The 25,917-nt window shown below is 43.2% G+C and overlaps 1 protein-coding gene across 5 annotated transcripts in view; it reads right to left on the bottom strand.

Moving 5' to 3' along the window:
- Nucleotides 1-24,664, bottom strand: part of KIAA2012 (KIAA2012 ortholog) — a 126,127-nt gene extending 101,463 nt beyond the window's left edge. For 4 of the 5 annotated variants that reach the window (XR_003514882.1, XR_003514885.1, XM_027564505.1 and 1 more), the window contains exons 1-6: nt 24,214-24,664; nt 22,560-22,844; nt 6,934-7,093; nt 5,062-5,217; nt 2,101-2,243; nt 388-574 (exon numbers count right to left, since the gene is read on the bottom strand). Coding sequence is in view for 3 of the 5 variants with exons in the window: in XM_027564505.1 (XP_027420306.1) it covers nt 388-574; nt 2,101-2,243; nt 5,062-5,217; nt 6,934-7,093; nt 22,560-22,844; nt 24,214-24,297 (1,015 nt within the window). In the remaining 2 variants the exon portion in view is untranslated. The remainder of the gene's footprint in view (nt 1-387; nt 575-2,100; nt 2,244-5,061; nt 5,218-6,933; nt 7,094-22,559; nt 22,845-24,213) is intronic. The other variant, XM_027564531.1, reaches the window with a different exon arrangement.
- Nucleotides 24,665-25,917: the final 1,253 nt, after the last annotated feature.

Below are 25,917 nucleotides of genomic sequence, written 5' to 3'. Positions count from 1 at the left end.
GCCATTCCCTTCTCCAGGGGATTTGCCTGGAAAACTCAGGTTTCCTGCATTGCAGGCAGATCCTTGACTGTCTGAGCAAACAGGGAAGTCCATAATAGCCTTATGGAGGTATTATTATTATTCACATTCCACATATGAGAAAATGGAGCCTCAGTGAGATTAAATAACTTGCCCAAGGTCACAGTTAGTAAGTGGGGGTCATTTGAGCACAGGCAGTCTGATTGTGGAATGTGTGTGATTGAAGACTAGTCTCATTCCCACCTCTGGCTGAACTTCAGTGGTTATTTTCTAAGGTGAGTGGCATGAGGAAGAGACACTCAGCATGCTCAGTGTTCTCTGGAGGATCAGGTTTACCCAGATCAACAAGCAAGGCATTCGGCTTCTTACCGCTGAGGTCTGCCTTCCTGTTGGGGAAAGTGCCTCCGTAGTAGAATGTCGTGTGGGATTTGTCATGCAGGAGCCAAGAGTGATCGAAGAGGGCATGCCCGAGGGTCCTCCTGGAGGTTTGCTGTGCTTTTTCTTGGTGGTTTTCTTTTGAAGTGTGGATACAATGGTGATTGTCTTTTGACGTGTCCTAGGGAACGACAGATAGGCATTCCTGAAAACAGGTTTTGCAAAGGAACAGAGCCGGTTCCTCTAACAGTCAGACCTTGTGGCTAGACTTGTGATTCCAAGGATGAAATCTTCTTAGCAGCCTGGGAAGAAAAACATGGTTATCGTGGCCAGATCTCTAATGCTGTTTATTACATTCATAAAATGTTTTATTGCTAGTGATAGAAAGAATGACATTTAGCCATGCCTGATGTATACTGCTTTCTTGAAAAAAAATTAAAAATCAAAATGGAGCTCTAGTATCGTTGTCTTTTCTTTTTGGCAGACTTCTTTAACACAGTAAAATATACATGACATAAATGTATCATTTTAATCATTTTTAAGCGTATAGTTCTGTGGCATCAAGTATATTCATGCTAGCATCACTGTTTTTAGCCATCATAAAATGTCTCTTCCCTCCCACTAGGTGGTACTTCTCTTCTCCCCCTTTCCTATCTCATTGGCACATGATCTTCTTGTAAGTCATGTGTGTTTATTCAAGATAGGAGCATGCGTTATCTATGCTTCTCTGTTGTACAGACACACACACACAGGCCTTAGAGTTCAAAAGTTTATTTTTTTCCCTTTGGCTGCACTGAGTTTTAGCTGTGCCATGTGAACTCCTAATTGCAGCGTGTGAGATTTAGTTCCCTGACCAGTGGTTGAACCTTGGACCCCCTGAATTGGGAGCACAGTTTCTTAGCCACTGGAGCACTAAGGAAGTCCCTAAAAAGCATTTTTACATTTTTACTGATTTAATCCTCATAGCAAACTTGAGAGGTGTGTGTGATAACAGCTCTATTTTACATAAGAGGTAATTCAGGCTCAGAGTTAAGTTTCTTAGATATGCTCATCACAGCTAGCAAGATACAGGACTCAAAACAAGGCTTTTCCAACTCTAAGACCAAAAGCCCTTTTTTTCTAGAGATGACTAGAGATGCCTAGATGGAGTGAAGAGTGTAGGGAGGATCTGTGGTTAAGTGAGATTGGAAAACTACAAGTTAAAGTTAAACCAGCTCTTCTACTACAGAACTTCTCAAATGGTCCATGGTCAAATGTGCACTGTGCCTCTCTGGGAGGAGAATGTGGTGCACAGCATTTCCCAATTTTTTTTTTCCCATGGAGCATCTGCAGTGCTAGGGTTCTACCAGTTGCACCTTGAAAATCAGGGATCAATAGGCTCAAAGTAGTAACACTTTTCTCTTCTCTGGAGGACCCCAGGAAATGGTGACGGGAGAGAGTATCATCTCCAAAGTCAAGAAGAACAATGACAGAAAATGAAAGTGAAGTCGCTCAGTCATGTCCGGCTCTTTGTGACCCCATGGACTGTAGCCTGCCAGGCTCCTCTGTCCATGGGGATTCTGCAGGCAAGAATACTGCAGTGGGTTGCCATTTCTTCCTCTAGGGGATCTTCCCGACCCAGGGATTGAACCTGGGTCTCCCACATTGCAGGCAGACTCTTTACCCTCTGAGCCATCAGGGAAAGGGGACCCCCATTAGAAACGGTACCTCTGTCTGGGTTTCATCTTTCTGCCAGGGCTGCTTCTTGAGTGGTGGCAAGCAAGTCCCCTGGATGCCACGGTCCTTGACTACAGAGCCCTGGTCCACTTGTCCACCAGCCCCAGCTTCCCCTTCATCCAGGTCCTGCTGACCTGCAAAGGTGAACAGTGGGTCAACTTTGCAAGCCCAAATACGAGTATGACGCTGTTAGCTGCTTACAAACTACCTCCCTTCTTGCTTTTCTGAGCAACAGTGTTGATCAAGGCCCTTGTTCCTCCGCTGTCCTGATTTCTGTATTTCTGGTAGTGTCTCTATGGAAGTGGCAGCCAGCTCAGTGGAACAGACTGTTCTGGGAGTCAGGAGCTTAAGGTTGAGTCATTTCTTGGACTCAGTTTCCTCATCGGTAAAATGTGGATACTGGTTTCTTGCCCTTGCTTCCCTGCAGAGTTGTCTGGAGCTCAAATAAGATCATGCATGTGACAGCCCTTTGTCAACTGTGAGGGGCTAGGGGATAACCGAGGTGTGATGATGGTGGGATGACCTGCAGCTTTGCTCTGTTGTCACTGAGATGTTCAGTCTGAAGCACTTGATTTCTGGGGCTGTCTACTGGTCGTTTCCTTGTAGAGAAACTCAGACGATCCTCTGCGGTGGGACGGCTGCTTAGCAAGCTGCACTTACCCTGTCTGTGCAACCCCCAGGAAGGATCTGAGTCAACAGATGATTCCAGCACAGTGAACAAATCTTTCGTCGATGGTTTAAAGGGTCCTGCAGCTATTTTCATCACTTACTCAAGGTAGATTTATTGCTGAAATAGTCTGGCAAACCTTCCCTGTTTGGAGCTGCTATAGCAACACCTCAAATCTCTGCTTGTGGCTCTGAGGCATGATGTAGGGTTGTCTTTCAACCAGGGGCTCTGGAAGCCCTCAGGGACTCTGTGTGTGTTGGAGCACTGGACTTCTGGAGGCTCGCGGCCAGCCTCACCGTCCTCCTGTATTCCCCAACCTTCGTCATTCCCTACGTCATCCTTGGTGTCACTGGATCAACAGCCAAGTGCCCACCTATGGAGCACTTCCTCCTTGCAGCTCCCCTTCCTCTGCCCATTGGCTCCTGAAGGCGACCTTGGCTCAGAGCTGATGCTGAGAGTGTTGGTGGAGCAGATGCAGACTCACGCTTAGGTTCGGGGGCTCTGCTCAGTTTAGTGACTCAGGGAGCCCCTCGATCTGCCTGTCCCCAAGAAGCAGCTGCATATAGGATGCAGCATAAAACACATAAAGACATAAAGACCTTCTTATGTGTTTAGAATGATCCTTTGAGGTCAAGCCAGGCTCCAGGGCCACCCTTCCTGGTGAGATGCACTTGGTAGCCTCTATCAGCATTTCTAAGGGTATAGGAAGTGAAACTCTGGGCAAATGGCTGCTGACCTGCTGAATGGCTTTACATGGCAGACTGCTTAACCTGGGGCAGGGTGTTTTGTGTAGGAGGATACAGAGAGGGATTCTTCCTTTTGGCTGTATCCCAGGTGATATTGAATATATGACTCAATCTATGTGAGGGAAACCAAGATTTTTCTCAGCAAATGTCAGCTCTGGCTCATTTGTTTACACTTAACAGAAACAGGTTAGCAAGCAAGGTATGGGAAGTTTCAGTTTTGAAAGGAGACCACACCATGTGCTCTATCTCAAATACGGGTTTAGATTACTCAAACAGTGTGAATGGGGGTAATAACTTAGAGCTCTTAGACAGCTTTGTACCTATGTCTTCCCCTATGATTTTTTTACAACAACCCAGAGAGGGTGGAATGCAGATAGCATTACTCCCATTTTATAGATAAGCAAATTAAGGATGCATGAAGCGTAAGTAACTTAGCCAACATCACACTGTTGGGAGATCTGAAATTTGTGGCCAGGGCTTTTGCTACTTTCTCCAGTACAGTGTCTGGCAAGGAGAATGAGGCCAAGGGGAGATAAAATTAAAACCTATAAAACCATCAGTCAGGGTTCGAGATATAGTCTGAGCTATTTTTCCTTCTTTACAAGTTGATTTTCGGTCCTTGTGATCATAGGCAATTGGGTGTTACAATTATGTTTAAAAAACACAAGGTAGGGATGTCGATAACTAACATTTATTGAGCACTTGCTGTGTGCCAGATACTGCATATCCCATTTGGTATGCAAGGTGGGTATGGTCATCTTCATTTTATAAATGAAGAAACTGAGGCCCATACTGTTCACGGGGTTCTTAAGGCAAGAACACATAGCTTTTCTTCCAAAGATCAAGAGTCTTTTAATTTCATGGCTGCAGTCGCCATCTGCACTGATTTTGGAACCCAAGAAAATAAAGTCTGTCACTGTTTCCATTGTTTTCCCATCTATTTGCCATGAAGTGATGGGATTGATGCCATGATCTTAGTTTTTAGAATGGTGAATTTTAAGCCTGCTTTTTCACTCTCCTCTTTCACTTTCATCAAGAGGCTCTTTAGTTCCTCTTTGCTTTCTGCTATAAGGGTGGTGTAATCTGCGTATCTGAGGTTATTGATATTTCTTCTGAGAGTGAAAAAGGCATAATAATCTAAAATCTAAACTCTAGACATGCACTGTCCAATACAGTAGCCACTAGCCACATGTAGCTATTTAGATGTAAATTAATTAAAAGTAAATAAAAATTTAAAACTCATTTTTACAGTCACACTACCTACTTTTCAAGTGCTCAGTAGCCACATGTGGCAGGTGACTACTATATTGGAACTGGACACTATATATATATACATACACACACACACGTATATATATATGCAAAACATCCCATCATCACAGAAAGTACTATTGGATGGTGCTGGTCTAGACTAACTCCCTCATTTTATAGGTGAGGACAAGGAAACCAAGACTCTCTAGACCTTATTTTGAAAAACTTCATTTTATGCTGTTAAAAATCCCAATATTTGAGATCTTGTTTGATAAAATCAACATGTACCTTGTCCAAAAGATTTCCCTTGTTGAATCCAAAATGGAGGGAAGACAGGCAGGAGATGGTATTTGAGGGGTACACCTGAAAGGTCCTGTTGTGGTCTGAGATTCTTTGGTACGTTAAGTTGACTGTCCTGAAGCAGCACAGAATCCTTGATGTATCCTGAAGAGTAGGTCAGGAGTTATTGGTAGAAACAATGGTTGTCAGTCTAGAGTCTTGATGGTAACCACAATTTCCCCACTTACATTAGTCTTAGCTTTGGACATTGTGCATTAAGAAAGACAATTAGAAGATGGAAGAGATTAAAAAATCAGATAGAACCCATAAAGGGTTCTCTAGCCAATGTCTTGGGTGCCTCTGGTTCTGTACCATATACATACTTCTTCCACCCCACCATTCCCAGGAATTGGGTTCCCCTGGTGGAAGGAACATGGCTGTTTCTTTGGGGTTGGGTAAAAGCCTCCTCCTGCCTTAGATGAAGTCTCAAGGTTTCTCCTGGATGTACCTGGCTTGCTTCGTAACCCCTGTGATTCTCAATCCATTCTACAAGTATTTATTGAGGCTTACCAATGGTCCCACCTCTCTGCTAGGTAGGAACTATGGCAAGAGGCCCAAGAATGCACGGACACACGGACCTTTCCTTAAACAACACCTTGTAGCCACATGACTTTCACAGAAGGGTCTGAGACATCTTTTGATATTAAGAAGGGCTTTCCCCCTTGAAGATTTTGGGCCTGGGCTATGGGGCAGTGGCCTGCCCTACCCTCTGCAGCACCTAACAATAAACATATCTCTGGTTAAGAGGCTCTTTCTCACAAGCGTTAGACAAATGGAACTGCCTGGAAACGTGGGCCAGCCATGAAGGGTAAACCAATTACTGGGCAAGCCCACAACTCTCATTTTCCTTCAAGTCATCACTTAACTGGGGAGAGAGTTGTTTTCTCTTCTCTCCCAAAGTAAACCTATAAAGCAAGAGAGAGTCAGTCTTCCCCTGGTCCCGTCTGTTTGTTGGTGCTGAAGAGATGGCAACTAGCCAGGCAGGCTTTGGCAGATCCTACTGCTCACCCTTGTCTTCCCCAATAGGTTTGCCAAACGCAATACGGGATGTCCAGTTTAAGTTGAATTTCAGATAAACAACGAATACCATTTTTTAAAAGTAGGAGTATGTACAAATATTGTAAGCTTAACTTTTTCTCTTTTTTGGGTTAGTGCCTCTGTGTGTGTGTATGTGCACATGTGTAGGTGCTAAACTGGCAATTCTAATTCCCAGCCACTGCCTGCTTTCATTTTCAAGCCTTCACAGAGTGCATTTGGGGTGTCTGTTCAGCAGCAGGGTGTCTGTCTAGTGGGTAGTGCTGGAGAGCCACCATCTTCGAGGAGAAAGTCTAACATTTCTACGTCCTAGGGGATCTGAGGTCCCCTCCGAAGGGGAAGCAGTGGTGTTGGGAAGATTGTGGTGTCGGAGATGAGGGCAGGACCTGGCTTCTGGTCTCAGCGCTGCTTTTGGCTGAATGACCTTGGACATATTCCTTTACCCCTGGGGCTCTTTTTCCTTCTCTTGTAAAAGATCAAGATTGAACTGGAGGACATGAAGTCTCTGAGTGGGCAGGCCTGGGAAGCGCGTTTTGCTCCGGATGAAGGGCCTGAGGCTGCGGAGGGGCGCTAGAGGGAAGGCAAGACTTCAGGCTGCCGTCCCTCCGCATATGTAGGAGAGGCGAAAGGTGTGATGGTTGCTTGCAGGCTAACAAGATCGAGCACCTTCAACACAGAATTGGGCCTAAAATTCTGATGTTTCAGACACTCATGGAAAACACACTCTTGCACCAGAATGCGGGGCGGGGCAGCTCAGGGCACACCTCCTCCCACGTCCCCACTGACCTGCACATTGGAGCTTGTTTATGGTTCCAGGGGGCCATGTCCGCAAGAGGCCACGGAGGTATCTCTTGGCTGAGTACCCAGGTTGGATCTGCCGCAGGCCCTGGCTTTCTGGTTGGCTTCGGAAGTGAAGGTACGGCTGCCAGGCTCTGTCCTGCTCTCTCTGTGGGGACACCAGTCAGGAAACAGCAGGGCTGCTGAGCCCGGAGCCCCCCAGTGATACAGGCTGGCTAGCACAACCATCCTCATCAGTAATCCGGAGACTCCTGATAGATGCTGCAAGACACCAGAAACGGATGCCACGGCCAACAGACATAAACCAAGAGCCCAAGGAGCAAAGCTCTGAAAGTCCCCTGAGGATTTGCAGTTGGAAGGAGGAGGAGAAATGAGAACTACCAGACCCCATCTTGAGACAGAGCATCAGAAAAGGATAAAGAGCCTCAAAGGAAAACAGAGTATTTAGTTTAGCCTGTGGAAATCGGTACCTTAAAAGTAGCTCTGTACAGCGGTGGGAAAGACAGCTTGACAAGTCAGTGTTAGCGTTCTATGTTTGCCATATGAGTAATGGGACAGACAAGCTCTGTCCGTGTTCAAGGGGAGCACTGCATTTTGAAAATATCTGGCTCTGCAGCATTTCATTTCAGCCAGGGAGAAGTTTCTGGGCACCTACCTGCCAAAGCCACTGTGAGTCATCATGGCAGATAAATGTGAATAATAACATCTTACATTTGGCTAGGTAGGGCTTTATATAAATACAAATAACTTTTACCTCATTATAATCCTTTAAGGTAGATAAGTTAATATCATAACCACTAAGATGAGGCAGAAACTCCCTCAAGCACACAAATAGCAAACATGTGGTACTTGTGTTGATATCTCTTTTCATCCCCCTGGTGCCTGGCAGATGTCACCAATCAATCACAGGACTCTTGACTGATGAACTGATTGTGATCTCAGCATCCTTCTCTTTTAAAAACTGAGGCATAACTTATATTTAATAATATGCACAGAGCTTAAATAGTCAATTTAATACAACCTGACAATTCAATTATACACCTTTGTAGCCTCCACACAAAATAAAATATAGAACACTTCCATCAGCCCAGAAAATTCTCTCATGCCACTTTCTAGTCAATGTCTCCATACGTACCAGGTCATCACCATTCTTAGGTGTGGTTAGTAAGATACTGGCCTGAGTTTCTTTTCTTTTTTTGGCCTGAGTTTCTTTGCCATATGCTGGCAAATTTACCAGTGAAGGTTTATAGTTTAACAAAAAAAAGAGAAAGGAAACAAGAAAAATACGGCAATTTAAAACCTGATTGATGGGTGAGAGGAAGGCTTTAGGGTTTGGGTGCTTGCCCTGCTACACAGAGCTGTGATTTGCTTGCATTCTGATTAATTCAGGAGATGGAAATGCCACAGAGTGGACACCCACAGCCATTGCTGAGGATTCAAGACCACCAGGGACTTCTCTTTAGCTTAAGAGAGGGCTGGAATGCCAAAGTCCATAAAATGAAGGAATTCCTCTGCTGGGAAGAGGTAAACAGGTATCTAAGGCCTTCATTCATTCATTCATTCACTTATCAAGCTTCTAATGCCAGGCACTGGAGAAAAAGCAACAAAAAAAGTAGGTCATAACTGATAAATAAATTCAGTAAAAGGTAAAAGAAAGCATGGCTTATTATTCAATTGACTCTATTTTCTTGAAATTTGTTAATTAAATGAATGCTTGGAATCCAAACACAGAACATCAAGTGGTCCTTGATGTCTAGACAGTTTATATGGCAAAAAGAGTTTACTTCAAGTGCTAACAGAGCCTGAAAAATTCAGCCCCACTTGTGGCTTTTTCCAAAGAACATGAAAGGGTTCATGTAGGGAGAGCAGTGAACACAAAATGATTTAAGTTCTTTCACTCACTCCATTTTTTTCATTCGTCATGTAGCAAGAATTTGTTGAGCACCTTCTATGTGCCGGGCACTGTCTTAAGCCCTGTAATATGGAGCCATCATAATAAGGCCTTTTCTGGATAAACTGGAACTTCATTTCCTCCCATAAACCTTTGCTTTCAATGATTCTCTTCTAAATGTGATAAGACCAAGGCTCCTCTGAGATGCTGTGGCCCTGAGCAGACTGCATGATGCACTGTCTGAAGTGGACAAGAGCTCTTGTTTCTCAGCAGTGTGCATTTCTGAAGCTCCTGGTTGGTTCTGGAGCTTTACTGGGCTGCTTGCTCAATGGGGCAGAGATTTAGGAAATTCCTTATCCTGGAATTTGGCACATCTTGGTACATTTTTGCTTCAAGTTTGAAGGCTGATCTTGGCCTCTGTGTTCGTTTCCTGTTGCTGCTGTAATAGATTACCACACATTCTGTGGCTTTAGTTTTAAATTATTATTATTTTTTGGCCATGCCACCCAACTTGTAGGATCTTAGTTTCCTGACCAGGGGTTGAACGTAGAGTAGTGGAGTGAAAGCACTGAGTCCTAAGCACTGGACACCAAGGAATTCCCCTTGTAGTGGCTTTAAGCAATACACATTTGTTATTTTACAGTTCTGGAGATCAGAAGTTTGAAATGGGTCCCACTGGGATAAAATCAAGTTTTACAGAGCTTTCCGGAGGCTCTTGAGAGGAATCTGTTCCTTTGCTCTTCCCAGTTTCTAGAGGCCGCCTGCATTCGTTGGCCTGTGACCCTTTCCTGCATCTTCCAAGCCAGCACCAATGGACTGAGTCCTTCTCATGCTGCCCCCTCTCTGGTTCTCTCTTTTGATTCCTTCTTCCATGTTTAAGGATCCCTGTGAATATACTGGGTCTGTCCAGATAGTCCAGGATAACCTCACTGTTTCAAGCTCATTTGGTTAGTGACCTTAACTTCTCTTTGCCATCTAACCTACTTTATTCATAAATTCCAGGGATTGGGATGTGGACATCTTTGGGGGGCCATTATTCTGGCTACCACAGCTTATTTAAGTTTTTTTTTTCCTAGTTTTCTGGTTCCAGCTGGTAATTTCTCAAATTATGCCTGTGAAGTTGGTTGATAAAGTTCACATCTCATTGCATAAATTGAAGCACTGCCAAAGGCCTAAGACCTGCTTAGGTTACTGAAAAGCTCACTCAGGGTTAAACCTGTTCATTCATTTCCAACATGTGGAAAAAGTGGCAAAAAGCAGAGTGAATGTATATTATATGGGCAATCTCATAAAAGTTTATTTTATAAATGTATAATCATGGTGGAAACACTGGAAGAAAATAACATTAGAATTTTAATAACAATGGTATTAGAGTGTTGGGCATAAGATTACAGATAGTTTTTTCTTCTCTCTTTTTTAGAGAATCAAAACTTCCATTAAATAGATTATATTTTTAAATGGAAAACATGTTAAAAATTGATGCATTGATATTTTATTGCACCCACCGCCCTTACATAGTTTCTGCATGCTTCTCTCTTCCTTCGCCAACATGATCCTGGACCTCTAACTACCGAAGATGACTCTAAAACATGAAAGGAGGCAGAAGGGGTCCAGGAAGGGAGTTCCTGGAATGGGGAAATACACGACAGCAGGAGGGTGGCTGCCAATGGCTCCAGACTTCTTAGCCTTGCCTTGGCTTTGCTAATCAACCCCAGCTTTCAGTTTCTTCTGAAATGAGTGATTAATGTGTACAGAGGGCTCTCTCGCTCTTTTAAAATTAATTAATTCATTCATTGTTTACTGTACTGGGTCTTCCTTGCCGTACGGGCTTTTCTTTAGTTGTGGAAAGTGGGGGCTACTCTTTGTTGCAGTGCTCAGGCTTCTTATTGTGATGGCTTCTCTTGTTGTGGAGCAGGGCTCTAGAGCACAGGCTCAGTGGTTGTGGCGCAGGGGCTCAGATGCTCTGTGGCATGTGGGATCTTCCCAGACCAGGGATGGAACCCACATGTCCTGCATTGGCAGGTGGATTCTTTACCACTGAGCCACCAGGGAAGCCCAGAGGGCTCTCTTATCCACATTCCACTAGGAGTGCGTCCTCTAATGAGGAACTTACTTGGCCCACCGTCTTCTCGGCGGAGTCCAGTGTCCTCTCCTCTGTGTCCTCCGGCCCCATGTGCAGAGGGGTGAGGGGGTTGCCCTTACATCTGGCCCCAGCCCCGCACTGGCTGTCATGGCCATGTTATTCCACTCCTGGCAGGCGAGGGTTTTCAGAAGATAGAAGGAGCCCATATGTGCAATGCTCCCACTTTGCAGATATGGGGTGGCAGGGTGCCAGTGTCCCCAGGAAGACAAGAAACACCCGGATTGCCAACTGCCATCGTAGCACAGAAGGTGGCCAGCCTTTGTGTGCGGAAGTTCACAGAGAGATGAAGAGGGAAGTTCAGATATCCCAGGGCTGGCAGGCAAAGCCATCTGTAACTTGACCCTACCCATTTCTCCAGGTAAGAGCCACACCTGTCTAGTTACTCTGACTTTCCTCTGCCACTCTCCTCTCTGGGCCTTCACTGACCTATGCCCAGAGAGTCTCTCTCCAATTATTTTTACCACAAGACTCAGCTCAAATTCTACCTCCTCCAAGATGTCACTCTAGATTTTCCTAGCAAGAAGCAATCACAGTCTCTACTGTCTTTATACTTTGACTGCATATTAATAAATTGTAGTCCAGATCCTATCCCAGGCTGCCTTGTATCAAGTGTCACGGGGGCGCAAATCTGCCTCCCTGATCACATTGTACACCCACCCCTGCTGGGTAGAGGTTATGGCCTCCCCCCACCACACCCTGGCAACTACTGTGTTCATCTAACAATTATTTGTTGAGAATTTGCCATGTGTCAGGCAATGTTTGAGGCATTATTTAATAACTATTCAAGATGTTAACTCAGAGGAATGGAAATCCCCCAAATATTCCTGTACTTTTCTGCTGACAACTTGTCTCCTCAAGCTGCCCACTCCAGTCAGAAGTCCTTCTCTCCAGAGGAGCAAAGCCCGTTTTCTCCTGCTCTGAGACACAGAGTCCGTGTGCTCTGGCAAAGACCAAGCTTTAGGACAGAGAGTGACCATCATTGTTGTTATACATGTGTAGCAGCCAGACTTGGGGCTGCGAGGTGAATGCAACCAGAGTCAGGTGAGGGTGAGGTGGGGAGGGGAGAGGTGTGTGTCCACTAAAGCTGTGCCTGAAAAGACTTCTCAACCCCAGCCTGACTTTCATCAGTCTTGTGTAAACAGTGCCACTTTCAGCCAGCTCTTTCTCTGCAGGTTTAATTTCTGAGTCTGTGCAAATGGCTCAGAGGATAAAGCGTCTGCCTGCAATGCAGGAGACACAGGTTCGATCCCTGGGTTGGGAAGATCCCCCTGGAGAAGGAAATGGCAACCCACTCCAGTATTCTTGCTTGGAGAATCCCATGGACAGAAGAGCCTGGCGGGCTACAGTCCACGGGGTTGCAAAGAGTCGGAAACGGCTGAGTGACTTCACACTCACTCCCAAATATCTTTGGTAGTCATGTGTTACTGAATATCAGGCCATTAAGAAGGGAATCATAAAGTGGTTTGAATTTTCCCATAGCTGCAATGTTGTAACAGGGTTTGATTCCTGACCAAACCATTTAGTATCAAAGATTTGACTAGTCATATGCCACAAAAGCAAAGATAAAACAACTAGAATTGAAATCAGAAAATATGAAGCTTCAGTTCCTGTAAGAACTCAGTCTGCTTCAGTTTGAATCTTGGCTCCATCATTTACTAGCTGTCTGGCTTTGGGGAAATTACTTGACCCATCTGTGCCTCAGTCTTTCTGTCAAATAAGGATGATGAAAGTACATACCCTGCATGCAAAAAAAATGAAGTTGAATCCTTACCGTGCACCATATATAAAAATTAACTCAAAGTATAGTTAATATAAGAGCTAAAACTATAAAACTCTTAGGATAAAACTTAGGGGAAAAGCTTCATGACATTGGATTTGGTGAGGATTTCTTGGATATGACACCAAAAGAACAGGCAACAGAAGAAAAAGTAGGTAAGTTGGACTTCATGAAAGTGTAAAATCTGGAAATTCCCTGGTGGTTCAGTGGTTAAGTCTCCATGGTTCTCTTGCAAGGGGCACGAGTTTGATCCTTGGACAGGGAACTAAGGTCCCACATACCATGTGGCCAAAAAAAGAAAAGAAAATGTAAAACTCTTCTACATCAAAGAACACTATCAGGAGTGAAAAGGCCAACCCACAGAATGGGAGAAATTATTTTCGGGTCATATATTTGATAAGGGATTAATATGTAGAATGTTTAAAGAACACTTAAAACTCAAAAACAAAAATCAATCTGATTTTAAAGTGGGCAAAAGACTTGAACAGACATTTTTCCAAAGAAGATATATAAATTGCCAATAAGCATATGAAAAGATGTTCAATATTACATGTTATTAAGAAATGCAAATCAAAACCACAATGAAATACCACTTCACGAGTTTGAGCTATTATTAAGAGCTATTATTTAAAAAAAAAAACCAGAAAATAACAAAGGTTATTGAAGGTTTGGAGAAATTGAAACCCTTGGGCATGGCTAATAAGAATGTCAAATGATGTCGTGGCGGCTATGGAAACCAGTATGGTGGCTCCTCAAAAATCAAAAAAATAGAATTATGTATGATCCAGCACTTCTACTTCCGGGTATATACTCAAAAGAATTAAAAGCAGGGAAATCGACAGATATTTGTACACCCATGTTTATAGCAGCATTATTCATAATAGCCAAAATGTGAAAGCAAGCTATGTGTCCATCAACTGATGAACGAATAAACAAATTGTGGTATATACACATAGTGAAGTGCTATTCAGCTTTCAAAAGAAAGGAATAATAATAATCAGAATAATAATTCTGATACCTGCTACAGTATGAACAAAGCTTGAAGACATTATGTTAAATGAAATAAACCAATCACAAAATACTAAAAGGATAACTACCATATGATTTTACTCTTATGAGGTACATACAATGGTCAAATTCATAGACACAAAGATTAGAACAATGGAAAATAGGGAATTACTGTTTAATGTGTACAGAGTTTTAGTTTTTCAAGATAAAAAAAGTTTTGGAAATGGATGGTGGTGATGGTTGTATAGCAAGGTGAATGTACTTACTGCCACTCAGCTGTACGCATAAATTGATTAAAATGGTAAATGTTATGTTTATCTATATTTTACAACAATAAAAAGTACACATAAAGTTGTTGTGAGGATTAAATGAGATAATTAATATAAAGTGCTTAGAATGCTGAGGGGTACAATACTATTACTTAAGTGTTTGCCTATTAAGTATTAGCTGTTATTATACATGCTGCTGCTGCTGCTGCTGCTAAATCGCTTCAGTTGTGTCAAACTCTGTGTGACCCCATAGACGGCAGCCCATAAGGCTCCACCGTCCTTGGGATTCCAGGCAAGAACACCGGAGTGGGTTGCCATTTCCTTCTCCAATGCATGAAAGTGAAAAGTGAAAGTATCGCTCAGTCGTGTCTAACTCTTAGTGACCCCATGGACGGCAGCCTACCAGGCTCCTCCGTCCATGGGATTTTCCAGGCAAGAGTACTGGAGTGGGGTGCCATTGCCTTCTTATTCTCCATCAAATGGTTATACCAGGGACCCAATGGATGAAGTACATACAGCCAAGCCTACTGGGTTGTATGTATGCTTACTTGAACATGTTACCTACAACCCAGGTTGGTTTTAATGAAAATCTGATTTGTGTTCCTAGAAGCATAGTAAAGGGTTTTGAAGGATGTGTTGGAAGAACCAGAGCCCTTTTAAAAAATGCTGTTAAATCAGGAGAGATGTTTTTTTCCCCCTGGAGCATGTGGAATCTTCAAAATCAGGCCCTCTAGGTATTAAGAGTGGGGCTTTGGGATCAGTTGTCCAAGCTCTAATTCTAACTCCACTACTTAGATATATAACTTTGGGAGAGTTAGTTAACCTCAAGCCCCCATTTTTCCTGCTACGCTATGGAGGTAATGGTGGCACACCACTCATAAACTTGTGCAGATTGAGTGTAGTTATAGAGATTAAATGGCTGACCTATGCCAAGCATTCAATAAATGTTAGCTATTATTGATAAAACCTTTGACCTCATCATCACAGATGACCCATGCATCTCTCCTGATGTTTCCTACTTCTAGTTTGTTAAAAGCTCTAAGTACAGCTGCTCAGGAGCTGCCCAAATGGAGCACACTTAGCAGAAGGAGTGAAGTCAGGTCACACTCCCCTCACTGCTTTGGTGCCTCTCTTGATACCTCGTTAGCTTCCGCAGTGGCTCAGATGGTAAAGAATCTGCCTGCAATGCAGGAGACCCAGGTTCGATCCCTGGGTCCAGAAGATCCCCTGGAGAAGGGAACAGCAACCCACTCCAGTATTCTTGCCGTGAGAATTCTGCAGGAAGCTACAGTCCATGGGTTGCAAAGAGTCAGACATGACTTAAGTGACTAACACTCTGACGCCTTGTTAACGGCCATCAGAGCACTTCTTAGGGGCACCATCAAACCAGTAGCAAGTAATTAAATTATTCAGGACTTGCAAATGGACTTTGTCTTCTTGATCACTGGCTGAAAGGATAATGTATTATTCTTCCTGCTTTTCTATATCTTTCTATTTTATATAACGAGCTGACATGATTAGGATGGGAAAATAAACTTTATTCAAAAAATATTATCACAATATTACTTGATAAAATAGAAGCCTGAAGTTACCTTTGCGGGCTGTATAATGACTGTGAACACCCATTGGATAGTTAAGCGCCTTGAGTACAGAGATTAGGCAGTATGGAATCAGCGAAGAAAGGTTGACAATGCTTTTAAGTGTGCGTGTGTGCTAAGTCATTTCAGTTGTGTTCAACTCTTTGCGACCCTATGGACTATAGCCTGCCAGGCTCCTCTGTCCATTGGATTCTCCAGGCAAGAATACTGGAGTTGGTTGCTGTGCCCTCCTCCAGGGGATGTAACCCCATTTATAAGGTAGATGACAGACCCAACACAACCTTGGTTGAAACCAGTTATAGTAAACTGAATCCTGTTCATCCTTCAATGAGATAAAGAAATGAGATGCTCTGTGAAATGAATTTTTAAACAAATTATTTTTAATACATTATTTAGTCAAATACCATGTTAGACATTTAAAAATATTACTGGACTTATACAATTCTAAAAATATAAGAAGAATAAATGCTAAAACAATGAAAATTAGCTACATTTTCTGATGATTTGAGAGGTACTTGAGGTTTCTGCTAGGCTTCAAAAGCATCATGTTGATTGTTATCTAGATACTACTCCAAATTATGGTTATTTAGATTTCATAGATTTTTAAATACATGATAGAAAGCTGGATGAATTACAGGCCTCGTGGTTTTAACTCTGAAAATATTTGAACAGTATATCCTTCTGTTTTTGTTTTTTTTTTTAAACCAAAGCAACATATCTGTGTGTATCCAGAAGAGTAAGAACTCTGACATCTAATGTCTTGACTTAGCATTTATCTTTGCTCTTTAGGAAGTTGGGCTGTCAAGAAAGTTAAAGAGTAGGTGTGTGTTGGGTTATAAAACTCAGACAGATTTCTGCATGCTTGTCATTAGATCCATATATAGCACTGGAGATGGTGTGAGATGCTTTAAAAATGTGATTTCACCTTCCTGCGACAGCCTTGATTCTCACGGGTCTGAGTGGAGCCTGCGTTGTATAGGTTTCCTGATTCACAGCTCAGACAGGAGAGACGTTTCTGTGAGCAGCACTGCTCTATTGATTACCCATTCTCACTTTTACCCCCTCCGCTTTTGGCTCTTTTGCTTTGAGTGTGGTGTTTTTAACTCTTGTACTATATTATTTGGATGATGAAATACTGACCCTGAGGGACAGATGGTGTGATGATCGCAGGGCTCAATTTACAGCACTGTTTCTATTCCGCTTCCCTGCCCAATCCTACCTGGCTCTCTACGGTCAACCTGGAGACTACTTTTCACTACTCTTTCGAGGCCAAAGTTTCTTATTTTTTAAATCCCATGACTTAAAAAAATTTTTTTTTGGAAAGGATATGTAAAAATAAAAGTATGACATAATCTCACCACCATGGTTAAATTTTGATGTGTATCTTCCTGCTTATACAACTAATTTTTAAAAATTGGGATTATAGTCGAGAGGTGATGTTTTCTATACTGTCTAGTCTTGAATGCTGGTATAATTATCTACATGGCTGTATAACTTTGAGTGAATTACATGAATTCTCTATGGTTTAATTTCCTTACTTTTAAAATGAGATAATAATAGTACCTATCCCTACAATTGATAGAAAGTATATTGAGTTATATAATAGAAAGTACTTAGAACAGTGGCTGGAACATTTTAAATACTAAAAAATGTTAATGAATGTTGGTATTTTTATTAAATGAGTACTATTTTTTAACCTGCTTTTAAAAAATACACTGTATTTTCTCATGTTATTCATGACTTTATTATTTACTCGTGATATGTTATTCATAAGTAATACCTGACTTTATTGCCTGACCCCAAATTCATTGTATGACTGTTTAATCAATGTCCCATTGTTGGACATGTATTATTTTCAGTGTTTTGCATGGTAAATAACCCTGTAGTAAACATTCTTGTGCATGAATCTTTGGCCACATCTCTGATTATTTCCTAAGGCAACTTCATAAAAATAGAATGCTAAATCAAAGAGTATTAGCCCTTTTTAGGTTTTTGCCAAAATGCCCTCTAGAAATGTCACGTGAATTTGTACTTCTGTATGAGACAGCTCATTTCCCCATAGCCTTCTCAGTAGTGGATATTATGATTTTAAAAGTTTCTTGCCAGGCTGTAACTTTTGTAATCAGATGGTGCTCTGTAGTTTCCAAAGCTCTCCTCTTCTGACCGTGTTCATTGTTTTTAATACCAACTCACTCTTGAGTTATTTTTTCTTCTATTTTAATCTACCATGTCCTCTAATCTTAAATTCCTGCTTTATTACTATTCCAAACATTTTCTTTCCTTTCCTAGTTCCTCACACCATTTTCCTTCTGTTCACTGGAGTTAGACTACAATGTTCTGTTTGTATATTTGTAAGTAGGGAAAAACCACTAGACCATTCAGGTATAACCTAAATCAAATCCCTTACGATTATACAGTGGAAGTGAGAAAGAGATTTAAGGGACTATATCTGACAGACAGAGTGCCTGATGAACTATGAACAGAGGTTCGTGACACTGTACAGGAGACAGTGATCAAGACCATCCCCAAGAAAAAGAAATGCAAAAAAACAAAATGGCTGTCTGGGGAGGCCTTACAAATAGCTGTGAAAAGAAGGGAAGTGAAAAACAAAGGAGAAAAGGAAAGATATACCCATTTGAATGAAGAATTCCACAGAATGGTAAGGAGAGATAAGAAAGCTTTCCTCAGTGATCAGTGCAAAGAAAAATAGAGGAAAAGAACAGAATGGGAAAGACTAGAGATCTCTTCAAGAAAATTTGAGATACCAAGGGAACATTTCATGTGAAGATTGGGTCAATATAGGACCTAACAGAAGCAGAAGATATTAAGAAGAGGTGGCAAGAGTACACAGAAGAACTGTACAAAAAAGATCTTCACAACCTGGATAATCACAATGGTGTGATCACTCAGCTAGAGGCAGACATCTTGGAAGCGAAGTCAAGTGGGCCTTAGGAAGCATCACTTCGAACAAAGCTAGTGGAGGTGATGGAATTCCAGTTGAGCTATTTCAAATCCTAGAAGATGATGCTGTGGAAGTGCTGCACTCAATATGCCAGCAAATTTGGAAAACTCAGCAGTGGCCACAGGACTGGAAAAGGTGAATTTCATTCCAATCCCAAAGAAAAGCAATGCCAAAGAATGCTCAAACTACCGCACAATTGCATTCATCTCACATGCTAGTAAAGTAATGCTCAAAATTCTCCAAGCCAAGCTTCAGCAATACGTGAACTGTGAACCAGATGTTCAAGCTGGTTTTAGAAAAGGCAGAGGAACCAGAGATCAAATTGCCAACATCCTCTGGATCATGGAAAAAGCAAGAGAGTTCCAGAAAAACATCTATTTCTGCTTTACTGACTACGCCAAAGCCTTTGACTGTGTGAATCACAATAAACTGTGGAAAATTCTGAAAGAGATGGGAATACCAGATGACCTTACCTGCCTCTTGAGAAATCTGTGTGCAGGTCAGGAAGCAACAGTTAGAACTGGACATGGAACAACAGACTGGTTCCAAAGAGGAAAAGGAGTACATCAAGGCTGTATATTGTCACCCTGCTTATTTAACTTACATGCAGAATACATCATGAGAAACGCTGGGCTGGAGGAAGCACAAGCTGGAATCAAGATTGCCGGGAGAAATATCAATAACCTCAGATATGCAGATGACACCACCCTTATAACACAAAGCAAAGAAGAAGTAAAGAGCCTCTTGAAAGTGAAAGAGGATAGTGAAAAAGTTGGCTTAAAACTCAACATTCAGAAAACTAAAATCATGGCATCTGGTCCCACCACTTCATGGCAAATAGATGGGGAAACAGTGGAAACAGTGGCTGACTTTATTTTTTGGGCTCCAGAATCACTGCAGCTGGCGACTGCAGTCATGAAATCAAAAGATGTTTACTCCTTGGAAGAAAAGCTATGGCCACCCTAGACAGCAGAGACATTTAAAAAGCAGACATTAAAAAGCAGAGACATTACTTTGCCAACAAAGGTCTGTCTCATCAAGGCTATGGTTTTTCCAGTAGTCATGTATGGATATGAGAGCTGGACTGTAAAGAAAGCTGAGCATCGAAGAATTGATACTTTTGAACTGTGCTGTTGGAGAAGACTCTTGAGAGTCCCTTGGACTGTGAGGAGATCCAACAAGTCCATCCTAAAGAAGATCAGTCCTGAGTGTTCATTGGAAGGACTGATGTTGAAGCTGAAACTCCAGTACTTTGGCCACCTGATGCAAAGAGCTGACTCATTGGAAAAGACCCTGATGCTGGGAAAGATTGAAGGCAGGAGGAGAAGGGGACAATAGAGGATGAGATGGTTGGATGGCATCACTGACTCAATGGACATGAGTTTGGGTAAACTCCAGGAGTTTGTGATGGACAGGGAGGCCTGGCGTGCTGCGGTCCATGGGGTCACCAAGAGTCGGACATGACAGAAGGACTGAACTGACTGAATGTTGTCAATATGATAGATGGATACCTCAAGAAGATGGGAACTTCTTTTTTCCATCGAGCCCAGGTCTAACTAAAAATGAAGCCATTCCCCAAAAGACTCATCTACTTTATAAAGAAATAAGATTCCTGTTGCCTGGAATATTTCAGCCATATGGACGAGCATCTGAAAACTGTAGAAGGTATTCTTGCTTTGGGCAGTAAGTCAGCCTACGTATCAATGTCCACCCAGTAAAACAGAAACCACTCTAAATATTTAAACATAGAAGGAATTTAATTTAGGGAATTGATTACACCAGTGACTAGAAAGCTCAGATGCCAAAAAGATGTTGAGGCAACACTGAGATTACTAACATCAGGAAGCCAGTCTGAGCCCTAGGCTAAAGGGCAGAAGGAGTAGCTGGCAAGGTCACCTGGAGGAACCTGGAGCCACAATGGGCCTTCCTGGAGCTGGACCACAGAGGTGATGGGCGTACTTCTTACCACCACGGGTGGACTGGGAGAAGAGAAATCCCTAGGTTTTTCTCTCCTCCCTCTCCAACCTCCTTCCAATGTCACCCAATGGCAAATGCAATTAGAAGCCAGTTGACACAGATGTCTGTGGAATTACATGCAGCTTGTGGCCAATCCCACGGTGATATAGAGTTGAGTGAGGTAAGGGCGAGGAGACGATGTGAGTGCAAACAGGCCAAGGCCTGACACAGATTCCTGGAGGCCCCCCGGTCCACAGACAACAGGGTGAAGTGCAAAGCATGGAGAGGTAGGCAGTCTTGGTGTGAACCTGGGCTCTGCCATTTACTAGCTTTGAGAATTTGGCCAAGTCACTTAACTCCAAGCTTCAGTTTCCTCATCTACAAACGGAGGCAAGAGAAACCACATCTCACAGGTCACTGTGAAGATTTAATGCAGTAATAGTTGTAATATAATAAGTATTCAACAACAATTGGTTTCCTTTCATCCAATTTATGATTTTTAATATCAAGGGCAACTGGGCATGCGGTCAAGGTCATTAAGCTTCTTTGAAATATTTTGAAAGAAGGAAAGAGGGCAGAGAAATTTTCCTTTTGGAAGCTCTCCATTGGAGGGATATGATAAATTGCTCTATAATGATACTGGGGGATGATTTAAAACACACTGAGGGTATCGTGCATGATTGATTCATTCATTTCACAAACATTTATGGGTACTCACTATTTTTTTTCTGGAAACTAAGATTTAGATGTGGTTTCTGCCGTCAAGGAGATGGCAACTGATGGACCAGAGATGCCTTGTGATGTACGATGGTATGGGAATGCTCACAGAGGAGGGAGCAATGGGATAGCTCTGTCTAGGGAAGTGGGAGAAGCTTCAGTGGGTGATGATAGCAGAGTTGTGTTTTGAAGGATGAAGAGGAGTTTTCCAGATGTAGAGGCACATGCAAAAGTGTAGAGTTACAAAAGGGCACAAGATACTAGTGGAATGGTGAGCTCTTCACATGGACGGGGCCTCGAGGGGTCCACAGTCATGGTGGTGGTTAGAATGAGTGGCAGATATGGCTAGAAATGAAAGAGAAAGCCAGTGCATGAAGGGCCTGGCATAGAAGTTAACGACTTTATCCTACGGAGAAAGAAAAGCCAGCAGAGACTTTTAAACTAGGGAGTCTCCCACCATCTATGACCTAGAATTTCATGAAGTGACACATCATCCAGTCTCTCTCATGGCCTGAAGCAAAGGGCTGATGCAATGCTGATATATAAAACAGGGGACATATATACATCTCATAAGAGATTAGAAAGCCTGAATCAGAAAAATGAGCACAAGGGTTTCCCCTTAATATTAAATTCAGGGTGGAAAAAGTCATTAATTTATCCTGCAGATGCTGAAGGGCTCAAGGTAAATATTTAAAATATTCTCCTTTCCACAAAGCCAAGAATATCAGAGGTGTGAAGATGATGCTTGTGGCTATGAGACAGGATTTCAAAGATGCTGATGAAATGTCTGCTGGCAGGACCTGTCTGAATTCTGAAAAGGACCTTGTGTTATATAATGGAAAGGAAAACACAAAACGATAATAAAATAGTCCGGGTGGGTCAAACAGTAAAGAATCTGCCTGCAGTGCAGGATACCGGGGTTCCATCCCTGGGTAGGGAAAATCCCCTGGAGGAGGAAATGGCAACCCACTCCAGTATTCTTGCCTGGTCAGTTCCATGGACAGAGGAACCTGCTAGGCTATCATCCATGGGATCACAAAGAGTCAGACATGACTGAGAGACTTTCACTTCAATTCACATGTGTTCCAGAGCCCTTTCATGTAGATTATTTCATGTAAGCCTCATGACAGTGGTGTGCCATGAGTACAATCCCATTCTGGAGATGAAGAAATGGAAATCTGAGGGTTTCAGAGCTTCCTAGGATCTCTGAAGAAGTTATACCCAAGTCTGTAGCTTGACTTCTAGACACACAGAACAGGGCCTTCTCTGAGCCCTGGACACTGCTCTGCTTACCTGTCTCCTTCCGTATGCCAGGATGGCTTCCTTGAGGTCCTGCAGTGTATGCAGTTCAAGATCTGGCCTCTTCCTGCGGCCTTTGGGGCGGTAGGGGCCTTTTCTCCTCTCTTCGGGGGTCCATGCTGAAATAGCCAAACCTTCCGAGTAGAGGATCAGGGCGCCTTTTCTAGTGCTGAATGTTTTAGGAAGAAAGAGGCTCCATGTGTGCTGGTCAGCGTTGCCCTCATCCTGTGGTTTTCTGACCAAGATGTAATCTTCCGGGGACTTCCAGTTCAAGTAATCCTGCAGTGGAAACAAAGCACCTTAAACTGGTCCCCAGTGGAAGGCCCTTCCACGGCAAATACTGCATGGGCAAGTGTTTAACATGTTGTCCGTGACTGCTTTTCTCTGAATTGTTCACATGGTGTCATGAACACAGTATTTCCTTTTAATTTTTTTTCATTTATTTACTTATTTATTTTTTAACACCGAAAACATTTTGTCTTGGGGTATAGCCAGTTAACAATATTATGATAGTTTCAGGTGAACAGTGAAGGGACTCAGCCATATATATACATGTATCCATTCTTTTCCAACCCCCCACACTCCTCTTAGCAACTGATTTTGTTCTCCACCTCTCAGAGTTAGTAGAACCCAGGGCATGTTTCTCTTTTACCCCATTTAACTTTCAAGAGAGCCTTTTTATGCCTACAGGCTTGAATAGGGTAGAATGTGGCTTCTAGGCCAGTTAAAATTTCCTGGTATGCAAGGAAGTAGTAAGAATTACCAAGGGCAGCAGATAACTTTGAAATTAGACCTGGAGTAGCTGGCAGTTTAAATGGGAGAAAACCATGCCAACCCATCACTTCAGCTATATACAGGGAGAATTTCTATACATTCCAGATGCTATGTAATGTTACCTAATTTGGCTGTTTAGGAGCCTATAAAGTAGTTACATATCTTGTAAGTAAGTGAACGCCATTGGCCACAGAGGTCTTTTGAAACTTTATATGTCTTTTAATACAGTGAAGGTCGAATATCATGACAAACTACCATGACAATGGAAATCTCTGTATGATCCAAAAATTTTCAAAGCACCCCCAGTGGATTTCTTATTCCTGGCAGGAGTCAATGAAATAAAATTCCAGTACAACAAAGGAATTTTGCCACCTCTTTAAAAATCTTCTAAAATGGAAAAAAAAAAAGTTGTTTTTTTTTTTGCCTATATTAAATATGAGTCCTTGCGGGTTGAATTCCAGAAGGTTCAAGGAAGCCATTGAATTGGCATGAGCACACTCAGCATTTCAACCACAGAACATGATGTCTAAAAACCCAAACAGCCATCAGCTTGCCTAGAACCCAGGTGGAAATTCTGGTCTTGTACCAAACCGCCCCAATTCTAGACCATGTGGAATCTCCTCCTGTCTAAAGCAAATGAGGCCATAAATCAGTGAGGGAGGGGGAGGACAAGGGCCCAGGTGGCAACTTCTGTGGGTCAAGCAAACTACCTTATTTTCTTGAGTTTCACCAAGGAGGAGGGATGATCTCTCGGTGACCCCCATCACCTCAGAAACAAAACCAACCAAAACACACAGGGCTCAGCCCCAAGTGGAAAAACAGAACGTTCCCCTCCCATCCCCCAAATATGCTTTTATTCATTGGTAAGACTCACCTCTGGTTCAAAATAGACTTCTAGCTTCTGTTTCTTCTGGACCAGCTTGCCATGTCCCCGGCTCAGGAGAGAGAGGGTGAACATGGTTTTCCTCTGAGCACCCTTCTCAGGGGCAGTTCATCTTGGTTTTGAAGGCTGAAAACCGGTCACACCTCAGGGTTTCCTGAGCTCAGCAGTGAGCCCAAGAAGACCACAAACACTGGGCCTTTTATGAAATACATTTTTTTTCACTTATACAGCAGCTTCTTAATAACAACTAGCCACAGAGTTTAGACAGTGTGTGTCTTTGTCGGGAGAAAAAATAAACCACACACCCAGACTCCTCAAGCCCTGGATTGTCTGCTCTCTGGGCCGCCCTCTCTCCTCTTCGCCTGCACCCTTGTTGTGCCTGGTCCTGTTGCTCGGGTACCGGCCGTGTGCATCGGCAGATCTGGGCCACAGGCACCCTCCTTCTCACTGTGACCGGAGGTTGTTTCCTGGTTGCTATGGCAGCACAGGGACGTGAAGTCGCTTAAGCCAGTCTAGGCAAGGCAGGGACTGTTGAGGGCAGGGTTCACACCCTGTGGGGAGGGAGGGTCAAATGGACATTGAAGGGACCAGGCTCAGATTTCAGGTCCTGATTTCGGGGATAGGGGGCATGTTGGGATATTCTTTCTGTTACAGGACTTGTTCTGCTGGTAGAGAGTGTCTCCCCCTTCTTCAGATATGAGAGCTTTTTCACTGTCAACCAAGCATTAACAGACTCAGAGGAGTCGTGTAGGTCATCTAAAGCAACCTGTGACATTTTCTTTGGCTGAGCTCCAGCGTCTTCTCAGCTGGACATGAGGCCCCTTTTTCTGGTATTTGCTGCTTTGCAGGAATGAGTGCAGGACATCTGGACTCTCGAGATTCCTCTGCACACCTGGATCTCACTTGGGCAACTCCCATCTCTAGAGGGGCTTCCGTGGTGGCTCAGATGGTAAAGAATCTGCCTGCGATGCAGGAGACCTGGGTTTGATCCCTGGGTCAGGAAGATCCCCCTGCAGGAGGAAATGGCAACCCACTCCAGTATTCTTGCCTTGGAAATCCCATGGCCAGAGGAGAGGAGCCTGGCGGGCTATGGTCCATGGGGTCACAAAGAGTTGGACACGACTGAGTGACTAACACTTTCACTTTCATCTCTAGAGGGAGGGGGTATTGGGAGATGTGGGTAGTGGGCATTTTGGTTGTCACAATGACTGTCTGCTGTCCTGCCTAATGAAGAAATGTCTCACTCTGAGTGCCAAAGTCATCCCCTTTGAGAAACACTGTTGGGGCCTGGGCTGCTTGTTCTCCTTGGTGCTGACACCATGAGGAGGACAGGACTGAGGGGAGGTGGCCAGGGAAAAAAAGAGACCCTTTTGCAGGTGATCTGGGACTCTACTTTGGTCTGGAAAGGCGACCTGTCCTGTCATCTGTCATCGGAGTCTTCAGGCAGTCCTGTGGGAGTGCTCCTGCTGACCTGGAGGAATAAGTTCAGCTAGACCCAGACCAAGGTACTTTTCCATCTCCCGCTGTGACTGTCACTTTTCTGGGAGGCAGGCTCAAGTCTCATAGGGAAGAAATAGAGGTCATGGTGTATAATGAGATTGGATTTATCACAGGGAATCAAGGCAGTGAATGCAGAGGCTCAAAACTGAATTTAGTCAAAACCACCATGGATACCACTTCGACAGTCCTTGCATG

This window comes from Bos indicus x Bos taurus, chromosome 2, assembly GCF_003369695.1.
Source record: "Bos indicus x Bos taurus breed Angus x Brahman F1 hybrid chromosome 2, Bos_hybrid_MaternalHap_v2.0, whole genome shotgun sequence".
Taxonomy (NCBI): Eukaryota; Metazoa; Chordata; class Mammalia; order Artiodactyla; family Bovidae; genus Bos; species Bos indicus x Bos taurus.
Note: the sequence above shows the minus strand (reverse complement) of the source record. Positions and strands in the feature narration are given on the sequence as shown.